The sequence below is a fragment of the Aythya ferina genome (assembly GCF_964211825.1).
Source record: "Aythya ferina genome assembly, chromosome: 3".
In the NCBI taxonomy this organism is placed as follows: Eukaryota; Metazoa; Chordata; class Aves; order Anseriformes; family Anatidae; genus Aythya; species Aythya ferina.
In genome coordinates this window covers 7,080,166-7,106,540 of record NC_140298.1, presented here as the reverse complement: position 1 = coordinate 7,106,540, position 26,375 = coordinate 7,080,166, and the positions used below count along the sequence as shown (strand labels likewise).

Below are 26,375 nucleotides of genomic sequence, written 5' to 3'. Positions count from 1 at the left end.
GCTAAGTAAGCTTAAAATCTTTTTTTTTCTTCTTCTTCTCTGTAGTGGAGTCCTCAGACTTGTTAGTACAAGGCGCTCTCTGCTCAAATGGACTAAGTAATTATAGTATATTTCTATATTCAGCTGATACTTTTATCTCCACTATATGATGGACATTTTCTGATGATATCTATGTAGTAGAGTGTGAAATGAAGTATGGTATGGTAACGTGCGTGTCGGAGAGCCAGCAGATGACCTGTTTATTTCCTGTATCCCAGCCGCCTTCTTGTAACTGACCTCTCCTTAGTGCAGCTGTAAGCCAAGCCCAGATTTGGACTTGTACAGAACCGCAGCTGACCTGTAGATGATGAAGGTGGGTCACCGTGCTGATGGGGCAGGAGGCCGCTGTCGCTCAGCACAGCGATGAGTGTGCTCTGGGTGTCTTTGACAAGCTGAGACAGAGCCAGCCCTGCTGTCAGGAGCCAGTGCTTCTTGGCCTGCAACTTGTCTTGTTTTTGCTGACTTGCATGGTTTGGTATCTCCTGGTGCCAGTGCTCGCCCTGGTTGACTTAACTTGGGATCACTGAGTTACCCGATGAGCTTCCATGAACGAAGGAGGGTCCCCTGTTATTTCAGTACTCTACCTGCTTTGTGTCACTGTGGCAGAGCAGAGACATTCTGTTTCCCGTATTCACTGCTAGATGCACAAGATGCACATTTTGGGTTTATTTACTAACCATCCTCTACCAGCTGCCTCATTATCATGTCAGTGGTTAAATGCAATTGGCAGTCATTCTTCAGGAACTGTATTTATTTTTCTGTTGCCGCTGAATTTCTTTAGTCAAGGAAAATGAATAAGCATGCTCCTTGCTTGAGAGAAGCTTAAAGACATTTCTTCAGACAAATATTTTTTATGCATTTTGAAATTTTCTCATTTTCCTTTGTTATTATATTTGCATGCTAATTACTTACTCTAGCATAGTTTAAAGTGGATACAGTGAGTAGGTGCAGTTTTGTTTACTGGAGTAACAGAAGTTACCTTCTTTTAAAAATACTTATTTTCAATGTCTTTGAAATATTTGAGTGGGCAGCTGGTAAGGTTTCATTGGCTAAACAAGTTTAATAAGGCAAAGTAGGCTATTTGGCAGAAGATTCATGGCTTTTCTCTTTAGTCTTCAATGCATCCAATCCAAATTAGGGCTGCAGCTGATTTCTGATCAGGAGTATCCTCAAAAATATCCAGCTAGGAGCCTTTTCAGCTTGTTTATCCAATTATCATACGACCGCGGTGATTAAAAAATAAAAATAAAAAAATGACCCAACAATAGTGACAGCCTGAACTTGTTGGTAGAATGCTACTATCTCAGCTTCCAGAAACGCTGGATTTACCATGGTAATGGGAATCAGCCCAGCATGAGTGAATTCATTTTGACTACTAAAATACGCCTTTGACAAGATGATTATATGGGATCGGTTGCAAGATTATACTCCTGATAGTTTCACAACTGAAGGACAAGTGAGTGTATTGAGTAACCTCACCTCAGGCATGCTGGGCTATGCATCTCATTTGTTTCTTTTTATTGTCATACATTGATGAGGTTGAAGTGTTATGATTACTGTGTTGTCAATAGCCAGCCGTAACCCACATGACCATAATGAAGCTCAGTTGTTCGCATGTCTGTTCTGAATCAGAAAGCAGTTTTAGTTCTTGCAATAATATTGGATTTCAGAATATATGGGATGAATGTTTGGTGCCCTTTTTAAAAAAAATAAACCTGGAGAAAGTTGGTTTTCCATACCATCTGGTGCTGACGATTCCCACACAACAAATACTAGATGCGTGGTGGAAAATACCCCATTGTACTGAGTGCAGAGAGGACCTTCAATATGCTTCCACAGTGTCAAACGTTACTGTTGAACTACTGTTAGAACTTCCTTCATATGTTATTAAACATTGTTTAATATAAACTAAATAATGGAAGTTGTTACATTTTAGCAGTCTTGTTGCCTAAACAAAGGGAATTGGGTTTGATTTTAAAGCACAGGAGCAGTCCGTAAACATCCTAAAGTACATCCTTGATATATGCACAAACATGCCAGTGTAGATATTTTTCTGAGCAAGTGTGAGAAACTCCTAATGAGTATTTGTGTTGAATTTTATTTTTATTTTTTCACAATTTGCTTTGAAATAAAACCATTAAAGCTGGCAAATAAGTATATTAAGATTGTGATGAGGTGTTTGGAAACCACAGAGAAGGGAGCAGTCTAAAATGAATAAAAACCTATCTAGTATTTAGACTGTGCTAACAAAATAATAATAATTAAAAAAAAAAGATGCAGACCTTTTTTACAAGGATAGCTTGATTTACAGAAAACATCTCGGTTAAAGTGACAAATTATAACACTGACCCCTGCAGCGATTGAAATGATTTTCTGGATTGACGTTTGCTTGTTAGCATTATAACCTAACAGGTATTGTCTGTTATCATCATCTTCAGCTATATCATGCTAGAGGTTGTTTATTTTGTACTTAGGTTTTCTTAATGGACTTTTCATGGGGAGGTAGCATTACCTGCTTGTAAGCTGGACGTTTTTAATAATATGCAACAGTGGACTGAGCACACTAAAAGAGACAGATAAAGCTACAGGCATCTCCATACAATTTGGGAGTCCTTGAAATAGATTTCTATTAATTTTATCTCACGAAATCCTTGTTACACTGTTATTCATTGAAGAACTCGTGGTATATATTTTCCAGATACTACACAGACAAATTAGGCATACAGTAATAGACATCACAATAGTATGAATGTTTCTATGCTAAATCCCCTAAGCACAAAAGGCTGAGCATTTGCCCTAGAGTGTCTAACAACAGGGAGTTCATCACATATTTTCTGAATGTTAATGAAACATGGGGACTTGTATGTTCTTACTAGTTGTTTTCCAGGGAATCAACTGACAATGTAAGAGGAACTTCAGCATGCATCTTCACACTTCTTTCTCAGTCCCCCTCCGCACTTTTTCTCTAAATGAGCACATTTGTTTAATATCAAATATATGAAACAGTTCTGTAAGATCTTATCACTCCTCTCAAAAATTATGATCATTAGAACCTGCATAATGTCCAGTTTGTTTCACCAGCTATGCCTCAGGTCAATGTTATAATTTCCAGGAATTAGGTGATAAAGTCCTGGAAACAGATGCAGAAGCTCCTAAGTTAGAAGATCTTGTAAAGCCTTCGTAGACTGTCTCTGCATGTAATAGTTGTGCAATGATGTACCAGAAGCAACATAATCCAGATGAGGTGTTTTTTTTGTGTGATGATACTAGGATGTGTTGCTTTAGTGGTGAGCATGAAGGCATAGTCATTAATCACAGAGAGTGAATGTAGGAGTGTATACATCTACTAGCAATATGCAAAGAGGAGGAAAGGAAACAAGCAATATGCAAACGTGGCGCCCATCTACAAGAAGGGCCGGAGGGCAGACCCGGGAAACTACAGGCCTGTCAGTTTGACCTCAGTGCCAGGGAAGCTCATGGAGCAGATCCTCCTGAGAGTCATCATGCAGCACTTGCAGGGCAAGCAGGCGATCAGGCCCAGTCAGCATGGGTTTATGAAAGGCAGATCCTGCTTGACGAACCTGATCTCCTTCTACGACAAAGTGACGCGCTGGGTGGACGAGGGAAAGGCTGTGGATGTGGTTTACCTTGATTTCAGCAAGGCTTTTGACACCGTCTCCCACAGCATTCTCCTCAAGAAACTGGCTGCTCTTGGCTTGGACTGGCGCACGCTTCGTTGGGTTAGAAACTGGCTGGATAGCCGGGCCCAAAGAGTCGTGGTGAATGGAGCCAAGTCCAGTTGGAGGCCAGTCACTAGTGGCGTCCCCCAGGGCTCGGTGCTGGGGCCGGTCCTCTTTAATATCTTCATCGATGATCTGGACAAGGGCATTGAGTACACCCTCAGTAAGTTCGCAGATGACACCAAGCTATGCGCGTGTGTCGATCTGCTTGAGGGTAGGAAAGCTCTGCAGGAGGATCTGGATAGGCTGCACCGATGGGCTGAGGTCAACTGCATGAAGTTTAACAAGGCCAAGTGCCGGGTCCTGCACCTGGGGCGCAATAACCCCAAGCAGAGCTACAGGCTGGGAGATGAGTGGTTGGAGAGCTGCCAGGCAGAGAAGGACCTGGGAGTGATGGTGGATAGTCGGCTGAATATGAGCCAGCAGTGTGCTCAGGTGGCCAAGAAGGCCAACGGCATCCTGGCTTGTATTAGGAACAGCGTGACCAGCAGGGCTAGGGAGGTGATCGTCCCCCTGTACTCAGCTCTGGTGAGGCCGCACCTCGAGTACTGTGTTCAGTTTTGGGCCCCTCGCTACAAGAAGGACATGGAGGTGCTTGAGCGGGTGCAGAGAAGGGTGACGAAGCTGGTGAGGGGCCTGGAGAACAAGTCCTACGAGGAGCGGCTGAGGGAGCTGGGCTTGTTCAGCCTGGAGAAGAGAAGGCTCAGGGGCGACCTTATCGCTCTTTTTAGGTACCTCAAGGGAGGCTGTAGCGAGGTGGGGGTTGGCCTGTTCTCCCACGTGCCTGGTGACAGGACGAGGGGGAATGGGTTTAAGTTGAGCCAGGGGAGTTTTAGGCTAGATGTTAGGAAGAACTTCTTCACTGAAAGGGTTGTGAGGCACTGGAACAGGCTGCCCAGGGAAGTGGTGGAGTCACCATCCTTGGAAGTCTTCAAAAGACGTTTAGATGTAGAGCTTAGGGATATGGTTTAGTGGAGGGCTGTTAGCGTTAGGTTGGAGGTTGGACTCGATGACCTTGAGGTCTCTTCCAACCTATAAAATTCTGTGATTCTGTGATTCTGTGAAGTTCAACAAGGCCAAGTGCCGGGTCCTGCACCTGGGGCGCAATAACCCCAAGCAGAGCTACAGGCTGGGAGATGAGTGGTTGGAGAGCTGCCAGGCAGAGAAGGACCTGGGAGTGATGGTGGATAGTCGGCTGAATATGAGCCAGCAGTGTGCTCAGGTGGCCAAGAAGGCCAACGGCATCCTGGCTTGTATCAGGAACAGTGTGACCAGCAGGGCTAGGGAGGTGATCGTCCCCCTGTACTCGGCTCTGGTGAGGCTGCACCTCGAGTACTGTGTTCAGTTTTGGGCCCCTCGCTACAAGAAGGACATGGAGGTGCTTGAGCGGGTCCAGAGAAGGGCGACGAAGCTGGTGAGGGGCCTGGAGAACAAGTCCTACGAGGAGCGGCTGAGGGAGCTGGGCTTGTTCAGCCTGGAGAAGAGGAGGCTCAGGGGCGACCTTATCGCTCTCTATAGGTACCTCAAGGGAGGCTGTAGCGAGGTGGGGGTTGGCCTGTTCTCCCACGTGCCTGGTGACAGGACGAGGGGGAATGGGCTAAAGTTGCACCAGGGGAGTTTTAGGTTAGATGTTAGGAAGAACTTCTTTACTGAAAGGGTTGTGAGGCACTGGAACAGGCTGCCCAGGGAAGTGGTGGAGTCACCATCCCTGGAAGTCTTCAAAAGACGTTTAGATGTAGAGCTCAGGGATATGGTTTAGTGGGGACTGCTAGCGTTAGGTCAGAGGTTGGACTCGATGATCTTGAGGTCTCTTCCAACCTAGAAATTCTGTGATTCTGTGAAACTTTTAAGTTTGTCTGCGGCTAGACAGATTGATGCTGGTACCCAAGTTGTTGTGAAAGCTCGCAGTCACATTTCTATGGTTGTATACGAAGGCAGCTGATCTGTCTGGAGGGACACCTGATGACTTGAGCTGTGAAGCAACTGGGCAAAAACATGAGAGTTTTCCTAGCAGGACTTGCTGCAGGGCCTTCATTCCTCCTGATGTGCCAGGCTTGCACGAACCCCACCACAGCACGTGAGCAGTAGCGAATAAAGCCGTACTTTAAAGGAGGGTTCCCAAACTGAGAGGGGCACAAGAGGCAGCGGCTAATCACTCCTAGCATTTTCTGTGCTTGGAGGGTCGGGAGTTGATCCTGGTAATAGATGGTGAGCTGCGATTAATGGGCACTGCAAAATGTGGAGGGCTGCAGCACAATCTCCCCTTGCTGGAATAGCAAGGAACCAAGGAATTTTTCAGCAACCAAAGATATCCTGTGCCGCTTTTTGTGGCGTAGTGGGATTTGTTGCCAAAATGCCAGTTTTGCCACTTGGGCATGTAGGAAGGCCCGTCCATGTGGAGTCCTGTGAGCACTGGTAGGTACACGCTATACACCGTGCCCATCGATGACGTACGGCCTGCAACCTTCCCTTCGTCTGTAACCACATAAACCCAGTGAGGTCCTTCAGAGGCACTGCTTGCCTGCACCTTACAGCAAATGCTTCTTTGCCTTTTTGTGCCCTTGTCCTTTTCAGTATTCTGGAGGAGCGCTCACTGCAGTAACATGGGCCAGTGTCACTCTTATTACTTTACCTGTTTTATCTTTTGTGAAATTGAGCCTTTAGCCGGAATTGTCTGAGCCGCTGCTCCAGCAGTCGGTTAACTGTGAGGCTCCTCGAGCTCATTTCTCTCAAGTAATTTGATTCCCACGTGCTCACTGAGATTGCTTTTTTGCTGAAAGAAAGTGGGGAGAGGTGTGTGTGTGTGTGTGTGTATGGGAGCAGGCCAGAAATGTTACGGCAGACAAATGTAGCTTAGAGATAAAAACAACACAAAAACGTGTTTAAAAAGATCCCATCTCAGTTTATCTCCCTTTAACCCAGTGCTATAAAACCGAATGTTTTTGTGTTTGAGAATCGGAGACACAGGGCCTTTTGTGCTGGTGCAGGGTATGGAACAGGAAGCTAAATTCCATCCTGCCTCTACAAAAAGCCGAGAAGGTAATCCTTTCATTAAATTTACCAGAAATGCGTGTAAAACACTAAAAACACTTTTTTTTTTTTTGTAACTGTGGTCATAAAAGCTTTCTATGGATTTTAAGGTGTTTTCTGAAATCATACACAAGGTTCAAGTTTTTTTTTTTTTTTTAATTATTATTATTATTTTTGTTGCTGAACAATTTCTTCTACATTGTGGTTACTTAGGAGTAATTGAACACCAGTTTTGTAGATAAGCTTCTCTATAAGACTGGTTAGTAAGGCAGCAGTTTCCTAAATAATGAATGATTTATTGAGAGATTTATGATTCTATAAAATTGCTAGTGTGTTATCATGGTTTTGGGCAAAGGCCCTACTGCAGGGGAGTGAAAAACAAGCCTGAAAAGTGAATCTTACTGGAGGGAGGATTGTTCTGGAAATAAACCATTCAGTGCATAAACAATGGTATTTCAGTTGTCTGAAATATGCATTCCTCCCTCTGCATGGTGTTCATTGTATGTCCACCCAGACCTACCAAGCTCTGGGCACAGCATTTCTGTGTTACAAAGTTGTGGTTTGTTAGAGAAAATATTGCTAATTTGAGCAGACTGCTCAGAGGTCTGTTCCTACATATGACCAACATCAGGCTTGGGGTTCTGTTAGCATTCATTAGCTGCTGTTATAAGACACATCCCTTGACGGTATCAGCAGCATTATTAAATGTCATAAGAATACATCTTCGTAGCAGCATTGGAAGTATCCACAGTTGATGGATCTTGGCTAATTTTCCATCTTGGACCTGGGGGTGGGAGCAAATAAATACATCTATACTTTTTTGAGAGGTGTGAGGAAAGGAAGCTCATACTAAATGTCAGTGTTACCCAACCACTGACTACTTCACCTACTACTGTTGCTACAGATTGTTGTCATTTCTGACTTTAAAAGAGTGTACGTACCAATACAAAAAATCCTTACAAAACTGAGTTCAGTTCTGGGCAGTAATGTTTTGGGGACAAAGAGGGGTAGAGGGATTTTTTTTTTATTTTTTTTTTTTCATCTAGCACTGAACTGAAAAGAGTTAAGATAGATTTTGGAGGATAACGTGCCAGGTCAAAAAGCTGGGTGCATCTACTGATAGTTGCACTGCCTGCATTTTCTGTTTATGTGCTACACTGTTGTGTAATGTAAAAAAAAAAAAAAAAAAAATAAAGTGTATGTATGCAGCTGTATGCCAGATTTCATGACTGTTTCTGTCTAGAGCCTTTGCTTGCTTGTACATTGTGCCTGCAGCTCCACCTCTTCAAAGGCTGTTCTATTAATCTAACCTACTGAGGGCTATTCATACAGCTTATGGGTTTTTATATTTAAATCCTCACAAAAAATGATTTGCTGCCCTCAAGTTAGAAATTTAAAGGAAAATTAAATTAAGGCTGCCTAAGTAATGAAAGCATCTTTAGATTTGATAGATAGAGACCATCAAAGCAAAAAGACTGTATCCCTAGAAAGATTTCTGATATTGTTTAGTGCTGGGGGGAGTTGCTATTGCTAGTATATCATGCAGTATCAGGCCTTAAATTCATATGCTTATGCTTCATGAATTCTTTAATTTCCAAAGTTGTTTGTTATGTTTTAGGTCATAAATTAAGAGATTTATAACTCAAACATTTTTATCCATATGAGGCCTATGGCATTAGGATCATAGTGTTGTATAGTTTTGCTGACAGATGGATTAAAGAAAGAAAGATCTTACGCCTTAAGAAATGTCTGAATTTTTCTTGTGTGCCATGAGATGTAAGCCTAGCATTTGTTACTGTGATATATGTTATATCATTGCCTGCCTAGCGCGACATGTGTATAACTCTATTGTTTCTAGTGGTCTTGTGCTGTGAACTTCTAACCAGACTTAAAACAAAACAAGCAAGCAAACAAAAACAAACCTGGGAGTGTTTTAGGGGACACCTAAACAGTGTCCCCTAAAACTTCTAACCAAATCTTTAGAATAGAGCGGTCACCAAATGCAATCTCAAACCTAGTCCAAAGAAGGTGGGTGGCAGAATCCAGATTTTTATTTTATTATTGGGGTATAAAACGTGTGCCTTCTATTTATTTCTCATTTCTTTTGTCTTTAGGTTTTCCAAATGAGCCTGCTGCTGTCATTGCCCTTAACACTATTAAGGAATGGTTAAGCAAGAATCACAACGAGGTATGAAATAAAATATAACTTTCCCAAATTTTTATTTATGATTATGGACTTTGGCTCTGGAAATGTAGAAAGAGTAAACACCAGCTTGAGCCTTGAGGTGAATATTTAGTCTAAAACAAATGAAACCAGGTTAGGACAATGTGGCTGGGGGAAGACTGTTACATTTTAAAAGCTTCACTGGAGTTCAGGGGAAATACCTTTGTTTGAAACCATACTGTGCATTTCCTTTGTATTGTAATCTTTCCTGGCAAAGTAAAAGACTATTCTCTTTCTAAGCCGTTTCTGAGCGTCACAGTTTTCATCTAATAATGAGGAGATTCTTGGAAAGGAAATGTATATAATAGTTGTCAGTGGAAACAGTCACCAAAGGTCAGCGGTGTTCCAGAGGTCACTTTACAGTAAAGAGCTGTATGATAGTATTTCCTATTTTTATTAATTTTTGATTTGCTTACAGTTAAGTGTTCATTTTCCCTGGAACACCTGCTAAACTTGTGACACAACTGAATTTTTAACAGGACTGGTGTTCTTCCAGTGACAACACTATGGTGATTATTTTTACAAGACAAAATGCTTTCAACAGAATGATATCCATATCTTCCCTTTCTAGGTTTTTTTCTTGCTCTGGTTTTTGTTCTTAGCAGGCTGATAGTTTCTAGCATTGAATTGAAGAATGCAACAAAGTGATAGAATAAAATAATCATTATGTCTTCAACTGAGGATATGCCTGTTTCCTGGTAATGACAGTCAGCAGGCAGATCTCACACGGCTGAAGTTGTTGAGTATTTTTGTATGAAGGTATTCAACAAAGCTTGGAGTGGAGAAATATTAGGCAAAGGAGCATAATTAGTATATTTCTTTTATTCATGTGTTTGGGGGGCCTTATTGTTAAGAGATTCTGATAAACAAGGGTAGCGATTTAGTAGGTTGTAGGAGTTTTTTGTTTGCTTTTTGACGAACTTTGAACTGAAAGGAAATACTATGATGAGATTTGAATGGTAAATTGAGATATACAAACCTGAGTGCCAAAAGGTATGCCAAGAAACGTGCATGTTTGGACAATGCGGTATGAAGCACTTAGCAGCTTTCTTTCCATAGATTAGATATTTGAGCTGTGAAGCAATTTTGGATGGACAGTCATCTTTAACACTAAAGATGCGTAAGTGTCATCTTACCAGCCTAACTACAGGCTTTATGTTTTTTGAAAATGGAGTGTTAGTGCTTTACTATATTTTAATTTCATTTGGTTGCATTTTTGCTATATAATGGAAGAAAAAGAGGCTATTTTTTTTTTTTTTTTTTGGAACTAAACTTTTCTATTTCAAAAGCTGAGTGTGTTGTATATATACCCCTTAATTACTTTTTTCTTTGCGGTATTACTGAAAACAAAATAAAATGGTTTGGTAGACTGCCTATCAAATGAGTAGTTGTTTTCTCAGTGAAAACTCTTTTCTGGAGTATTCTGCTCTGGAGTTCAGCTGTTGCTTCTCAGCTGTAAGACAACTTTTGCTTCTAATGTACGCTTTGAGTCTTCTCTTTTCTTTTTCTGCTTCTGGCATGACTTGGCCTGCAAGCCCTTGTATGCCCTACACATTCCTTCTTTCTTACTTTTAGTTAGCGTGTGTGCTGCTTCCCCCTATTTTTTTGGTTCCTGTCATAGGCTTCTGGTGAGTTCCTTCCCTTATTTTCAGAACCCTTCAGCTCTGTCTTGGAAGGAGACTTGCGGTTCACAGCACAGTGATTGAAATGGCAGTGTTTATCCTATATGTTCTTGTCTTTTATCTGAGCATTAAGCACTTTGTGCAAATGTGATTGAAATGCTTAAAATTCCAACACGTTTGTGGTTTGCACAGGTTACTGTAAACTAGGAACACCGAATAAGCATGATTCCTCCTTCCTCACTCAAATGTGTTCCCTTCTATTTCCTTGGTTGTCTTGGCACTCTAGCTCTAAACCTACTTGCTCACTCCCCACAAATTCCAATTTCATCTGTATTCTTTTTAAGTTAATAGTTGTAGTTTACAAAGTTTGGAGAGTGAAAGGAGCACAGGCTGTCCTGACCACAGATGTATTGTTAAAAATTATCCTTTTAAGCTTACATCACAGTTGTTTTTTTTGTCTTATTTTTGTTGGTTTTGTTTTCCAGTTTGGATTACTATAGTTACTAACTGTAGTATTAAACATTTCTGAACACCCTGAGTCAAAATGTCATGATGCTCAGGTCTCATGCTATTTGGTGTACCTGAAGGCATACATATGATCAATTTGCAGCAATTATTACCTATCAGAGAATTCAGAAGCAAACTCAAAGAGCTTTTGTTAATTATTGAAGAAAATGGCATACTAGATTTCAGTCAAGATAGGCTTCGAGGGTAGGGTTATCCATAGCTTTGTACTTTCTTGTACAGTGGTTTCTCTCTTCATAAACTATTCCTGCAATCTGTCTTGAATTTTAGATTGTGGCATACTGGCATATTTTACATGTCGTAAGTAGGTCAGCAGCAAAATAAAAATATTTAGTATTTCTACTGAAGACAGCAGTGACTTATGCAGTGAAAGGGATCTTTGAGAAGCATACAGTTGTTGGGTTCCTGTTTAATGCTTATAGGAAGGTGTGTATAATTCAGCTATATTAAATAAACTGCCATAGCTCAGTGTCAGGTGTTACTCTGACCCATTGTATTTTGCATATCTTTGTTCCCTTGGATTAGATTTTGGGCTTTAAGTAGTAATATTGTACATCACCCAAACTTTTCCTGAAAGTAGTTCATTGTACAGCAACCAAAATGACAGGGACTTTTTAATGTCTCAACAATAAAGTATATTCTTACTGCATACCTTGCAATATAGACCTTTCTGTAAACTTTGCTCATGAAGACAGAACAGCTCCAACTACAGCCACTGGATATTTAAATGTATTTAAACTCACATGTTCTAGCCTAGGAGCAAAACCTTTTCCATTTGCTGTGAGGCCAGCTTTTCAGAAGGCTGCCCGTGTTTCACTCCTGTTACGTCTAACAAGAACCACTCCCTTGATGCTGGCTGTGCTATCAGCATGGGTCAGTGTCCTGCTAACAGCCTCCTCGCCTGAACAAGAGGCCTTTTGCTTTTGGCTGTGCTGAAGTTCAATGAATCAGTTGCCTTCTTCCTTTCTGTCCTTCTTGTGGAATCTGCCTTGTCTTCACCTGAGAAATCCTGTCCGGGTTCTGCTCCTTCTGTCACAAAGATGTTTGGCAGCCGGTTATCCCTGCGATAATGTCTGGTGCTGGTCATCCTCAGATCTCAGACTCTGCTTGTAGGGTGTGTATTGAATGAACTCATGAAATTTTAGTGAAAGATAGAGACCAAAATGGTAATCTGCTCACTAGGAAACGTGCCTACATGGCAACACACTTAGCAAAACCAAATAGGTAAATAAGATGGAAACACCTGACATATTTATAAGTCTTTGTTGTGCTGTACAGCAGCTGTGTCTTATCTGTCTTTCTGCATCCCAGGAAACTGTGACAAATTTGTGAAAGATAAGGCAATATTGTTGTCTTCTCCTCTCTACCTTCATGTAGTGCTTTGCCTCCTTTGATGCTAAAATGAAGATTTTATCCAACCTGATATTAATTCAAAATACAAATAAATCAGTGGCTATGTTCCTAAGTCTGCCTGGGGCCCTGAAAATAACTGAAATGACTCTGAAATGTCTTGCAAGCTGTGTTAGAGTCCCAGGAAGTTCTCTGTCATAGCATTTACAAGAAAAGTGATTTGCAGTTAATGAAAGGTTTTCTTATCCGAGTCCATTGTTGTGCTTGACCCCTCAGGTGTTTGCATAAAAACTTATTAGCATGCTTAACTTCGATGTCACTCAGATGAATGTCTCATTACCATGCAAATGGAGTTAGCTCCTTTCTGAGGTTAATTGTTACAAAGCAACAGAGAGAGATCTATTGTAATTTACTGAACGCCAAACACCAGCTAGGCAGGGCAGCAGTCTAGCAGCCTAAAACTTAACTACATAAAGACCGCTAGGGAAAACAGCAATATTGTAAGTAATGGTTAGTACTTACTTGTATGTAACACGCAGCACTCTTCTGGTTTTGAAATGCAACTCTAAGTCAAACTAATTTCTGGCCGTGTTTTACACCAAGGTCTGCTGACTTGCAGCCAGAGGGCAAATCTAGTTTAGAAGCTGGTAAATGGCGTTACACTGTAAGCATAGAAATCCCTCGGAGCAAGCTTGCAGGAATGGCAACAGTCAGCACTACTGGGTTAATTTACTGCAGACCACCTAGGCTATCTCTTTAGCAAACTGCATTTTCACATTTCGCAAAGTGCTCTGAAGGTTTAATAGAATTCTTCAGAGCACGAAATAGAATTGGATCCCATCCTTTAGGAATTATACACTGGCATTCATTTAAAAATGCACATTAAGCTCTTTGAACAATTTGAAATGTTTCTTTCTGGGATAATTTGGGAAGGTCTGAGATACTACTACTTGACTTCCCATAACGTATCACAAAGGAAATGTGACACCTTTAAATACTTGCCTCTCCCGACATTTTAGGAGAGATGGTGGCATTATGTTTGTTGGTGTTTGTTTTTGCTTTGCTTTTGTGGCAGAGCATTGGGAAATTTAGTAATTGTTATTTGCTTGTACGTTAGGATCATGCTATGTGTCTTGAAAGGGTGAAAAATAAAAAAATGTTCGTTGTATGCCTTACCTTATGTCACTGACATGAAAAGCCTCAGGACCTTTTCCCTGCTCAAGAAAAGACTTTAATTTAACAGCACATTTAGCTCAAAGTATTGTTCTTTCTCTTGCACAATCTCTCTCAACATTTATTACGTCCCTCAGTAGAACAACAACCGCAGAAGTGTGATTGCAATATATGCTCCATTGAAATAACTGATGCAGATTAAAAGCACATAGAAGGAAAATAAATCAGCACATTCCTGATTCCTTTTCATTAGAATCACTTCTGAAAAGAGGCTTTCTTACTTTGCCTGAAGCACAGTAGATTCAGATTTTAGCAAGTAGTTATGCGCATCATCCCAGTGTGGCAGTGTTTGCCTGTCTCCCCCCCAAAAATAAATAAATAAATAAATAAAATAAATAAATAACATCTGCATTTCCAGCATAACAGGGTGAGCAACATAGTCCTGGTACAGGTGAAATTAGTGGAACTCTGTTTTCAGTGGCTGGGTCAGGATCCCGATAGCTCATTCCTTGTGACCAAAGTTTTCAGGAGGAAACACCTGGTTTCTCAAGTTAGGCACGCCACAATACAGATGCCCTGCACCTGTGCTTCATTTTGTACTGGGCTTCATCCAAGTCTCGGTGGTATTTTCCACTTGGGAGATAGTTCAAGTGAAATCACCTTTCCTGTGCACCACTTCCCGTATGTGCGTGCACTTTGCCAGACACAGGGAGCTGGGGTGTGGGAGCTGAGGAAACGTTCCCTGCAATGGGACACGTGGAGGTGACTGCACAGATTGTATCAGCTGGTTTGCAGAGAGGTGGAGGGCGTCCTTCTGGGGAGGGACCTGGGGGGACAGTGCAAGGAGTTGCCACCGTTCTCCGTTGCGTAAGGCAGGGTGACGGGCATGCCTGAGTGAGCTTTCCAAGCCACTAGAGCTTTGTTCAGGGCACACTAACGTGGTCACAGCATCGTGTTGCATGCAGCGCTCTACAGGTGAGCATGGCACCCCGTGGTACCCCTCCAGGTACCGCATTAATCTTGGCAGTACCTGTGCTACACAGCGGTGCCTTACATAGGTATACATGTTGGAGGTGCGAGTCACCAGGGAAGGATCACTGCTCATGGCTGTCCCTTCAAAACTGGGTCAGGCGGCTAACAAAATTCCTTTACCCCTGAGCCCATCAAAACATCAGGGCAACTCAATTTCAGTATTTCTGTAATGTGTGACTGAGAGGTTGTTTTACTGTATTTTTAACTTTCTCTCCCCCTCCCTTTGGTGGTCCCTGCAACCTAATTTAGGCTCCTCGTTTTTCAGAGACAATTAAACAAAGTGGCATCTTGAGATGAGGTCTTGTCTTTATCTCTGCAGAAGGATGCAGATGGAGACTGTGTCTTGGAACATGTTGTCTGATGTAGTTTACTTTAATGTAAAGTCAGTTATATTCCCCTAGGCACAGCAACTAAATTTCTACATTTATTCCAGAAAAGAATGGAATAGCAAGCTGACAATATTTAATTAATGTAAGCAAATATTTTTCTAAAAAATGACACAATACAGACAATTCCTCCTAAGATAGTATTACTTTTGGTTTTGGGCAGCTAGTTTTCATGCTTATGGTTTTACAGTTGTCAAAAAAAAAAAAAAAGAGAATTTTTTTGGGGAAAAAAAAAAGGCGCATATATTTATGCCTAAGGTGACGTCTTTTATGGCAAGTTTGGGCCTGTGCTGACATGTATTTATTTTCAAGTATATTTATTACTTAAAAATAAAGCTCTCCAAATCTGGGTTTCTATTGAGCCACTGATAGATTCTCAAGGACAGTAAGGGTGCCAATAAAAATTCAGGCGGCTATTTTGGTAGCTCTTATATGCCACTATCATTTGATTAACATAATCCCCCCTCTCCCCCCAACACCGTTCTCTTGGGTAGGTTAAAAAATGATCTCCTTTCTATTTCTACATTCTAATTAGGTGGTAATCATATGCTGCTCTGATTGAAATGAAAATCAGCCATCATGCCACTGTCATCTAGCTGAAGTCGAGGAAAAAATGCTTTTCAACTTGTACAAAATTAAAATGATTTACTCGCTCTGTGTAGCTGCTCTCTCACTGGGCTCAAAGAGATTCAGTGCTGTCCCTAAAGCCCAAACCTAACTATCATCCCAACAGACAAGTCATTTTCTGAAAAGATAAGTAAGCTGCCAAGGCAGTGATGCTTTCTTATATGTTCTTCAGACTGCTATTCAGGTGGAAGGATGATAAAGCAAAGCAGACAAAGCCCATATTCATTATACACAATACCTTATTTATTAAACTTAAAAAGCTTTTGTTACTTCTGATACAGCTATTAAGGGAAGGCAGGAAGGCATCCCTCTTGGAAAAACATGTTGCAGCTCGTGATTGCTGTGGTTGTCCCACGTGGCATCTCTGTTGCTCACTTGTGGCCAAATACAAAGCCTTAAGAAGGGAATAAGGGGGGAGACGTGGCTTCCTGTCACCCCACCCTCACCCAGACAGTTGAGGAAACCCACTTCTATGCATACTGTAGGTGTCTTTAATCAATACATCTTTGTGAAGATTTAAATACACGTAGTGTACCACAGAAATAATGTCTCCTATAACTCCAGTTCAGCTAATTAATGCCATGAGTACAAGACAGGTCTCTGCATGGGTTCTTTTGTGTTTACACTAGTTAACCATCTAATAATTGAAATTTGCCAAAGCATTTGTTCCTTTTATCCTTACAATTTAACAGCAGTTATGATAGCAAGAAGCTGAATAGTTAGAAATGTCTGTAAAGCATGTAGGTAAATTAACAAAGGGATCTGTAGATCAGGGATGAGTTCTTGTCTTGTCTCTTTGATTTGTCCTCTTGCTTTCTGTGTATTTGGAGGAGCCTGATTGCTGTGGTGAGGACATGTAAGAACAAATTCCAAAAACGTTACTTTTTTCTTTCCTGTTACTTCTTGTATGACAAAAAGATCATGATAACATCCCTTTATTTAAGCATTGGCTTTCAAACAGAAATCCCAATAATGCTAACAAAGAGGCCCAGCCTTCATTTGGGGAAAATTTAGTCATCGTAGCTACATTTTAGGAGACAGTTTCCTTTAAGTTGGCTTCTGCTCCTCTCCCTGTGGATACCTGGAAATAAATAACAATCTGTTTAGCTCTTGTGAGATACGTGCATAAAATACTTCACGAAGTAACAGAGAAATTGCTGTTAGAATCTGTTTTCAAATGAGAGAGAAAAAAATGGTTGTAAATGTTTTGATATACCTTCGTGTCCTACAGAACTGTATCGTGTGTTGTGGCTGGATCCTAGCAGGAACTGAGCAGGTGGGGGAAGGGGAAGTGCAGGCAGGAGAAGGTTTGCGCCTGGCTCTGTGGAGTGGTGCCAGGAGGATCCTGTGATGAAGATGGAGTTTTGGGAGACTCAGCAGAAGGATGTGAGGCGTGACCTCCTGAGGAGCACCCCGCCTCCTGCTCTGCAGCCTGCAGAGGATGTCAGATTTGGGGTTTCCTTGGGCTGCAAGGGTATCAGCTCTTTGAACCAACTCAGGTGACGTGCCCATTGGTCTTTGCAGACGCGGAACACCTGGCTGTGTGCTCTGAGCCTCTCTGAGTGCCCTGGAGGTGCTTAGCCCTGCACCCAGCGTGAGCTGGATGCGTGCACGGCCACGGACCAGCTGACGGCTGTGCCGCCTGCCTGGCCGCAGCACACAATGCAGCGCTGAGTGAAGCCGCGCTGCTGGCATGGTCAGTGGCCCTAACGCGTGAGCCAAGAGCACACGCTTTGTTCTGCTGGCACTTTCCTGGCATCCTGCAGAGCGTACGATGTCTGCTTTTCGGTGCTCTGTTTCCAATAAACTCAAGTAGCTGTTTTGCTTCTGGAAAGCTGCCGCCTCTGTTCAACTTAAGCTCTGTTCTGCTGCCTACAGTTTTGCCCAAGTAGAATGTCCAGCACGGCCTGTGAAGGTGAAATAATAAAATGGAAAAATACTTTAAGTGATTCTTAGTTGAACAACCATCTCGTATCATGCTACGCGGGGAGAATCTAGTGCGAGGTAGCTACCTGTAAAGGGAATATTTTCCTAAGTTTTATTCTGTCTTACCATCTAAGATTTTTATCTGACCAATGTCTTACCATCATCTCTCAGCATGTTAGCCATCAGCACTAGGTCACAATCAAATCTATGCAGGACGAATCCCGCATGGGATTCTTATAGCCAGAGTGCATTCCCTGTGAGGAAAAAAAAAAAAAAAGTTTATTGCTGCCAGACTACAGCATCTTGACATATAGTTTGAGATATATGATTCTGACATTTAATAGGTTAGATGATATTGGCCACATACTTCATAGGTTCTGTATCATACTGTATTCCTGGGAAGGTGAAAAATGAGTCTGTCTACTATATATGAAATGACAGAACAAATGAGAAAGAGTGCTGTGGATGTGGGGAGCTTTGACAATAAGAACATGTTTAAATGTGGGAATGACTGACAGGCTTCCAAGATGAAATACCTGTTAATTAACATGGAACAGATTGTTTAAATACAAAGGCACAGATTAAGGATGTGTATTGCCTTCTTACTTAGCCTTCAGGACAGATTATTCGACTCTTCTATTTTGAGGGGATTTATGAAAAGTGGAGAATAAATTATTCCTAAGGGGAGCTATGATATTGTTTCCTTTAGTAGCAGCAGAGGTAAACAGTGCTTCCTGAGAAGAGTTTTGGGAAAAGGCTACAAAAGGACTCCTGCTCAGATTCTAACCTTGCTCATAACGTGTTCTCTCTTGAGATAAGAGTGAAGGTTCATATTTACTTCCACAGGCTGTTTACTGGCATTAAATCTAAACGAGGTTCATTGAAGTCTTCTTTTTATTTTTTTATTTTTATTTTATTTTATTTTTTTATTTTTATTTTTTTTTTAAATCAAAAAGACATGCTTTGGGACTGGTAAAGTAACTGGAAAACAGTCAGTAGTTTAGATGACCAATACTGGTTGAGGATTAAATCAGAATTAAGTAGGTTAAAGAGCAACGTAATTGTACAGTTGAACTGGAAGTCAGTGTGGCAGAGCGTAGGTGTCATGTACACGTGTAATGCTGCCTTGTAAATAACCAGGTTGGAATTGCCCATGTCTTTTCTTTTTCCCTCTTTCCTCATCCTGATTCAGGAGTGCGTTGTAATATTACCAGAACTGAACTGTGTGTACGGGAGTTCTCCTGAATTTGGGATGCTTTTCTGAACCATCAGTACTGAACTTTTCTGAGCCAGTATATGTCTTGTCTTGGCTATTAGAGTAAAAATTCCATGTGCTAATACACTGCTGTGTTCTTTAGTACTGTAGTCTTAGGGGGAAAAAAATAATCTAAGAAGCAGCAGCTACATGGATGATCAATGGACAAGAAATCCAGGGGGATAGGTGTGTCTTTATGATTTCTCCCCCCTGCAAGGAAGTACAGCCTTTCATTAGCCCATCTTTAACCATGCCAGGTTTGACGAGGTGTGAGGAAGGGTTTTTCAGGGTCTGCATTCTTTCCTGTTGTCTTTCAGCCAGCTTTTTGACACACCAGGGCCTGAGTGTTCAAGCCTCAGTCCAGCTACATGTTCTCAGGTTGGGGGGAAGGGTTTTATATGCATCTTTCAACCTCTTTTGCTGGAAATGTCACCTTCCATCTCACCTTTGGGTTTTGTAAGCCAAAAGTTAAAAGGTTTAGCCTTCTAATTGCATATTCATAATCTTATCCTTTAGTTGAGATGTTAATTTATAACTGTTGCTTTATTCCCAAAGTACAGCATATTTGATTAATTTCATTAATTCTTTTTAATTTTCCCTTGTTCTGCAACACTATACGTCAAATGTCTTTTCTATGTGTGGAAGAAGTCTTTGAGCTTGCACTGCTGCTTGCTGTTTTGAAGTGAATGCAAAACCTTGCCCTAATGTGAAAGAAACTTATCAAACAACACTTTGAGTCCCCTGAACTCAATCTTAGAACCTGATATGTGTCAGATGATACCCTCTTCCCTTTGGGCATTTAAACAAATATCTTCCTTTGGGAATTCATACTAATAATATACAACCTGTATGATGATAACCTCATGATGGGGGAATATTTCAGAAAGCACAATAGGAATTACATGCTTTAGCCCTACTGACTTTCCTTGTGACTCTGTTGCATCGATGCTCTGTGTTCCCTGTTAAAGCTTCTCCCTACAGACACCATATTAAGTTCATTAATATTTACAAAGCAAACGTATTTCCCTTCAGACAGTTGAAGAACAACTGCCCTTGATTTTTATTTTTTTTTAATTATATGTGTATCGATACAGCTTTGGAGATATCTTAAGTTCAAAATCTAATTAATATGCATACTTATATTTGTAAAATACCCTAGGCCTGTTTTGTTTTGTTTTTCCAAGAGTGATCTTTATGGGATGTGTCATATGAGAATAGATCTCATTATAACTAAAGGTTTCTCATGTGTGAATGCTCTTAGGATGGGGTTTGAGTCTTCATGGAAATTTGGAAACTGCCTGTCACACTGTTGGTACTGAAGCCCCTATTAGCAAGGTGGAGATGTGGATATAGGAAACTGCAATAGCACAGACGATCAAAGATACTTGTAATTCAAAGCTCTGAGTGTAAAACTAGAGGGTAAGCTTCTGTAGACTAACACTAGTTCTCAAAGCTTTCCTAAATTTTAGCTGAGAGAATTTTTGCAGCACAGTCACTAATGAGGAAGGGCAGGCATTCATATCTTTAATGATACGAATCTACCTTCTTCTTGTTAGAGAAGGTAGATGAAAAGAATGAATTGGCTCCCATGTTTAAAGTGTAAGTATTTACAGAAAGGATAGTTGTATGTTTACTAGTGCTTGTGTTGCTGCGAGCATGGTGTTTCAGATTCTGCAGGGCTCAGAGACAAAGATGTATTTGAGGGACAATCCCATCACAAGCAATTTATAGCTGTGGTATTGCAAAAATAAATCTAGCTTGTGTGATGCCTCCAAATAGTAGTAGCTGAGAAAGAAATAAGTGACTAAGATTTTTGGAGACTATTAGGGAATAAAGAGTTCTCTATAGACAGATAATAACAAGTATATATATTGCTTTAGCGCTCAATTGCCCAATGAACTGGGATTTCCAAGTAAACGGTCAGGAACCTGTCATTATTGGCAATTTCTGGTCACTTTCTAGGTTTTGTATGTGGGGAAAGAAGGGTCCTGCTGTGATCTGATGAGCAAGGGTCTGGCAAAAGACAGCAGACGCCTAGCAGTGGATAGCCATGAGCAGTACATGCACTTTTTCCCCTTGGTCAGGACTGGGAGTAGGCAAGAGCAAGGTAGGCTGACATGGTGTCTCGTACCTAGAGTATTGCAGGAACTTGAGGAGTGAAGTACTGAGAAGCTATTTGATCTGGTTTCTCAGCTCCCAGATAGCCTAGTTGAAAGGGAAAGCTGCAATAGACGTTGAAAGCACAGTGTTAGCTACTGGGCTTTCTGAGCCTTGCTGGTGGAAAAAAGTTGATTTTGGATGTCCTACATATCCAGAGTGGTTGTGTAGACTAAAAATGAACCCTTGATGTAAGGATCTGGCAGGTTCCGTGCTTCTGGCTCTCCCCTCGTTTGTACTTTCCTTCTCTTTGCAGGTTTTTCTTTTCACTCATCCCTGCTCTGCCCTCTGCGAATGGCAAACTTGTCTCTCTATTTTGTGGTCTGTTGCCTGGACATTTAACAAAGCATTTTGCATCAGGAGAGAGGAAACAAAGAGTGTACCTCTGCTCTGGGTCTATCTTGTGTTGCAGCTGTTGTTTTTAGGTAAGATTTCAAGTCCAGCTGCTCCTTACTGACCCTGTGGGAAGTGGCAGGTTGAATCAATTATTTGACATGCACATTCTCTGTTGGCAGGATTCTCGAGAGCCTTATAATGGCACAAATGATGTTACTTACTAGTGCAAAAGAAAGTTACAATTGGGTATAGCAATTAATATGCAATTAGGAAGGCATTCTTTTCTGTCCAAGTTTTTTTTTTTTTCTTTTCTAGTTATTTTTAGATTTGAATTGACTGAATGGTTGAAGAACTCCTTTTGGAAAAATGGAGGGGGTTAGTATTTTTTCTGCATTAGCTTTGATTTTTTTTTTTTTTTCCCCTCCCACAGGGACACTGTTACAGCACAGACAGCTGTTACGTAAAACAAAATTGGACTCAAAATGCTGTCAAGCAACTTAGTATCTATGAACTATAATGGAGCCCTCCTATGTCTTAATGATGCATTGCTTGTTATACGCTGCATTACTGCTTGAACCTACTGTTTAGAGAAGCAGTGAGATTTGAACTTAATTACAGGATATCTCTAAAAACAGTCTACAGATGCTCTGAAGGTATCTTGGTAACTCACTGTTGTTGCTGCCCATGGTAGTGATGCTGCCCAGCAGGCTGCAGGGAGGGAGGGTTGACGGGCGTTAGGCTGTGGGCATGTTGAGATGTCAGCATGATCAGAAATGACAACGTCCATGAGAGAATGAAGAGAGCAGTCGTAAGCCCCCTTCAGCCGTCGGCACCGCTGCCGAGGCTGCCAACAAGGGTGTCAATTTGTGCCAGCTCCTGGAGCATTTCTTGTGGTGGTGACACTTGCTGCTTTGGAAAGGGATTGAGACAATTGGTGCACTTCATGCAGACCACCAAGCAGCCCCTGCTGCTATCTGCATCATCACCTGGCTGTGTTTGAGCTAATGGAGTACAAGCAAAAAGGGCTCTATGCTTTATGATAATCTCCCGAGCTCTTGCATCTCAGTTTCAGACTACATTAGAATTACATGGGTGCTAAGTAAACTTAGTAGTGTAGAGCTGTTGTGTTTGCCTCCCTCCTGTTTATTTTCTCCTGTTCTAGAAAGGTGGCTTTGAAGAAATGTTCTGTGGTTAATGAAAACATCTATGAATGTAAAGCTTTGTTTCGTGTATAATTTAGAAAGTTTCATCAAATGAAAATATATGGCAAGTATAGGGTCTTGCTGTCTGGGTGACCTCTGTGGGCTCTTGCTAAAAGAGGTGAAATTGGATCTGTGAACTTAAAACCACAACTAAACTAATTAACGTGGTAGGAAAAGGTTAGCAAATGTGATATAATTATTCTTAGAACTGGGTCATAATTTCTTTTTCAGTTGGTCTTCTAGCATGTTGCCACACCACAGTGCTTTCCATTAATAATGAAGACATTTTGGAGAAATAGTATTAGCAGCTGGTTGACTGTAGTTAATTGACATATTATTGTATTCCAGCACATTCTGTCAGGGACTGCTGTGAATGGCTTAAAGGCTTCTAGGGAGAACTTAAGGAGAGATAACCAAAGAAGTTATTTTAACTTTAACAGTTCTCCAACTCCATATACCCTGATTCTAGAAGGCAATTTACTAAAATACATAGAGAATTTTGATTTAGAAAATACTGATGCAATGGTCTTAATAAATTTTGTCTGTGGGGACGGCACATAAGCTCCTGTAGGAGTAGGGCAAGGCACTGAGCATTTAGAGTGTTTTAAAATCAGAGTGACTAAACGACATAAATCCATTTACTTATGGATTTAATCCTGGCTGTTTTGTCAAAAATTGGAGTAATGAATTGACAAGGAGTTTAAGAAATGAACCATGTATGTAACTGAGGCATGCTAATTACTGTCTTTTCTCCCCCTCAAACTTAACAGAGCTTCAAATGAATGAATCTTTGTTTTTAGAATGAGGACTAAAGAAGAGAGTCTGCATGAAGGGGGATGGGGGTTACTTATTGAGAGAACAGTTTTGTGAAACAAGATTAGCAAGGGGATAGCAAGCCCTTCACCTCTAGGTCATCAATTCAAATCCAGACCATTTTGTTCTTGTCTGAGAGCTTTTTAGCCTTTGCACCAACCTGGCCCGTGTAGAATGAGATGCAGAGTGCGGTTTTGGTCCCTATCACAGCTGACGTGACTCTAGTAGTACTGATTAATATTACATATTTAGAGTCTGATCCTGAGGTAGCAGCACCCAGCTGGAGGTTTTACTATTCTCTCCAGAGTAGCTGGGATTAAGCACAAAATAGAAAACGGCAGCCTCTAGTGCTGCTAGTTTCAAATGTTCATGGACATTTAAAGGAATTTCTTCTCGGATGTGCTTATGGAAGGAAATGGAAAGCAAGAACTTCAAAGGAACTGAGCTATTTGATCACAGAACATTTTATTGTGCAGTTAATTACGTAAAATAGGCTGAGCTGAGATAGAGCTCTTAGTGATTTTTTTTTGCTGCGTGTATAATTAGATATACTGAGCTGTTTCCTCAGCTGGTGTCAGTCTGCTGAGCTGTATTTAAGTCTATTTGCATCAGCTGAGTAGCTGGACCCTAATATTTAAGGAACCATTGACTGTTTATTATGCCACAGAACATACAGCCAACCTCCGTACCCTAAGGAAGCTCCGGCCAGGATGTATAAAATAAGAAACATAGCACTCTCTTCATTTTTAAAGTAACGATGGACTAATCTCAACCTGCAGCACTTTTATTTGATGCTTATTTGAATCTATAGCAATAGGATATAGAGGTAAAGAAGGTGTTTTGCGGATGTACTTATGTTTTGGTACTTTGGAAAGGAACTTGTGGTGAAGGGTTTTGATCTCTGTAGGCTGTGACCAGGGGGCAAAAATAGCAGACGTGGAGAAGTTTAAGGTCAGGGAAAACAAACAAACAAAAACCAGTTTGAGCTCTAGAAAAGCTCTTATCATTGAGTGATGCAGGAATAAAATAGTAAATGAGGTAATGGTAGTTGATAAGGAACAGCCAACACCACTCTGTTCCTGCTTTCTGTTCTTTCAGAGACGTTTTACATATTAAAAACAGGGAAATTCCCAAATGCAAGTTTCCAGAGTCTGGTTTTAAAAGACACCACTAAAAACATCTATCTGCCAATATTTAAGAATTTAAGTTTGAGGCCTATGATACTCTGAAGCATCCTACAGCTGAAAATGCTGCAATCTGGAAGAGGAACAGCATTCTGTATTAATTAAATGATTAGAACAGTACTTCCTTTGAATACTGCTCAAGACATCCATGAATATTTTTAGTACTGTATGCCTTGAAGTGCCCAGTTTCTTGCACTCTGCTTATATGTCCAATACTGCCAGAAACAGGATTGACAGAAGCATTAAAATCGTTTTAGAGAATGTCAGTGTCTAAGTCACTGGGAGTAGAAGTCTGGTTTTGTTATTTGAAATAATCATGGATATCCTGTCTTCAACGTTAATTCAAGTAATAGAGACTTGTGTCAGTTGAGAGACCTGACTTTACCATCAATATACACACGGTAGTATTTTTGTGGTGAGTGTGTGAGACTGCTTCCTCTGTACTTTGCACCCAGTGAGTTGCTACTTTTCTGCACCAGAGAACAGCTGCTTGGGTCTGAAACAGCATGGTAAGATTAATGGATTCAGAAAAAGTGGCAGTGTTCATCTTTTCATCTTGTTCCATCCAGAATAAGAAGAAATATCATTCTTTATGGCCTGAATAGCCTTGTTGTTTGTTCTTAAATACTGATGCTTTTTGATAATCTCAGAATAGTTATGGTATGATCAGAATTGTATCTTCATGCATGGGGTAGGAATGAGTTGCACAGTGTCTGAAATCATTTCATTTCACTTTCCTGATTATGTATAGGGATTCAGTAATAGCCTGTATTCCTCTGTGGTGTGAAAGCAGTTTAGTTGAAAAGTTTATAATGCACCTAGTGATTAATGGAGTAACAGTCGTTTACCTCAGAACTAATTCTGCTTAGAAAAGATGATTTGCCTCACACTAATTATTTCTGTATTGTCCTTATTTGCATCACAGGCATTTCACTGCTCTTCATCTTAACTTATTAAATCCTTCTTGCTCATGCATGAATCTGGACAGCTGGATACCACTAATGGGGCAGCTAGTGCTACCCAGTGGTCTATAATCAACACTCTGTTGCCACACATTAGCATCACACCACATGCCTAAAAGGACTAAAAATTTGATTTGTAAAGCAACAGCTGATTAGTGATGATTAACAAAAAGACTAGGGGGTGGTGGATATTGTGTAACACTGCTTCCAACCTTTCAGGATCCAGCAAAGAATGGCATATCTGGAATGTCAGTGTGAACAAAAATAAATGAACCATTATCTAAATGCTTTTATCACTAATCATTTCTCTAAGGTTGCTTAAAACTAAATGCATTTAATAACATTTAAATAAAAACAGAGGTGGAATTTATAAAACCATGACAAAGAAGGTGTGTCTATTTTAAACAAAACATATATTAATTTGTTCATCTGCAGTGTCAAAGCAATACAAGGTGACATAACCATCATAACTGTATAAAAATATCATATTACTAAATATACCTTAAAAGTCTGGCAAAATACAAGAGACTCCCACACACTGAGGTTAATTTGTAATCTGTAAAGGGAGAGAGTTCATTTTAGATGCACGGTGAGATACATTGGAAAAACTCAAGTTGCAGCGGTCAATATCGAAAGACCACTGAAAACTATATTCAGTGGCTTCTGTATAACCTGCTTATACCTTTGTAATAGCTCCGTTTCTTCAAACTGCTCCATATGTGTTATCTACAGAAGTAGGCAGAACTATTTGCACTTTGAAGTTTTGGATGACGATGCTTGTCTTTATTTATA

At 40.8% G+C, this 26,375-nt stretch overlaps 1 protein-coding gene across 9 annotated transcripts in view; it reads left to right on the top strand.

Annotated features, from left to right (window-relative positions):
* Window positions 1-26,375, top strand: part of MACROD2 (mono-ADP ribosylhydrolase 2) — an 858,318-nt gene that overhangs the window by 597,624 nt on the left and 234,319 nt on the right. For all 9 annotated transcript variants that reach the window (XM_084512463.1, XM_084512461.1, XM_084512464.1 and 6 more), the window contains one exon: window positions 8,924-8,997. In XM_084512463.1, the coding sequence (XP_084368589.1) occupies window positions 8,924-8,997 (74 nt within the window). The remainder of the gene's footprint in view (window positions 1-8,923; window positions 8,998-26,375) is intronic.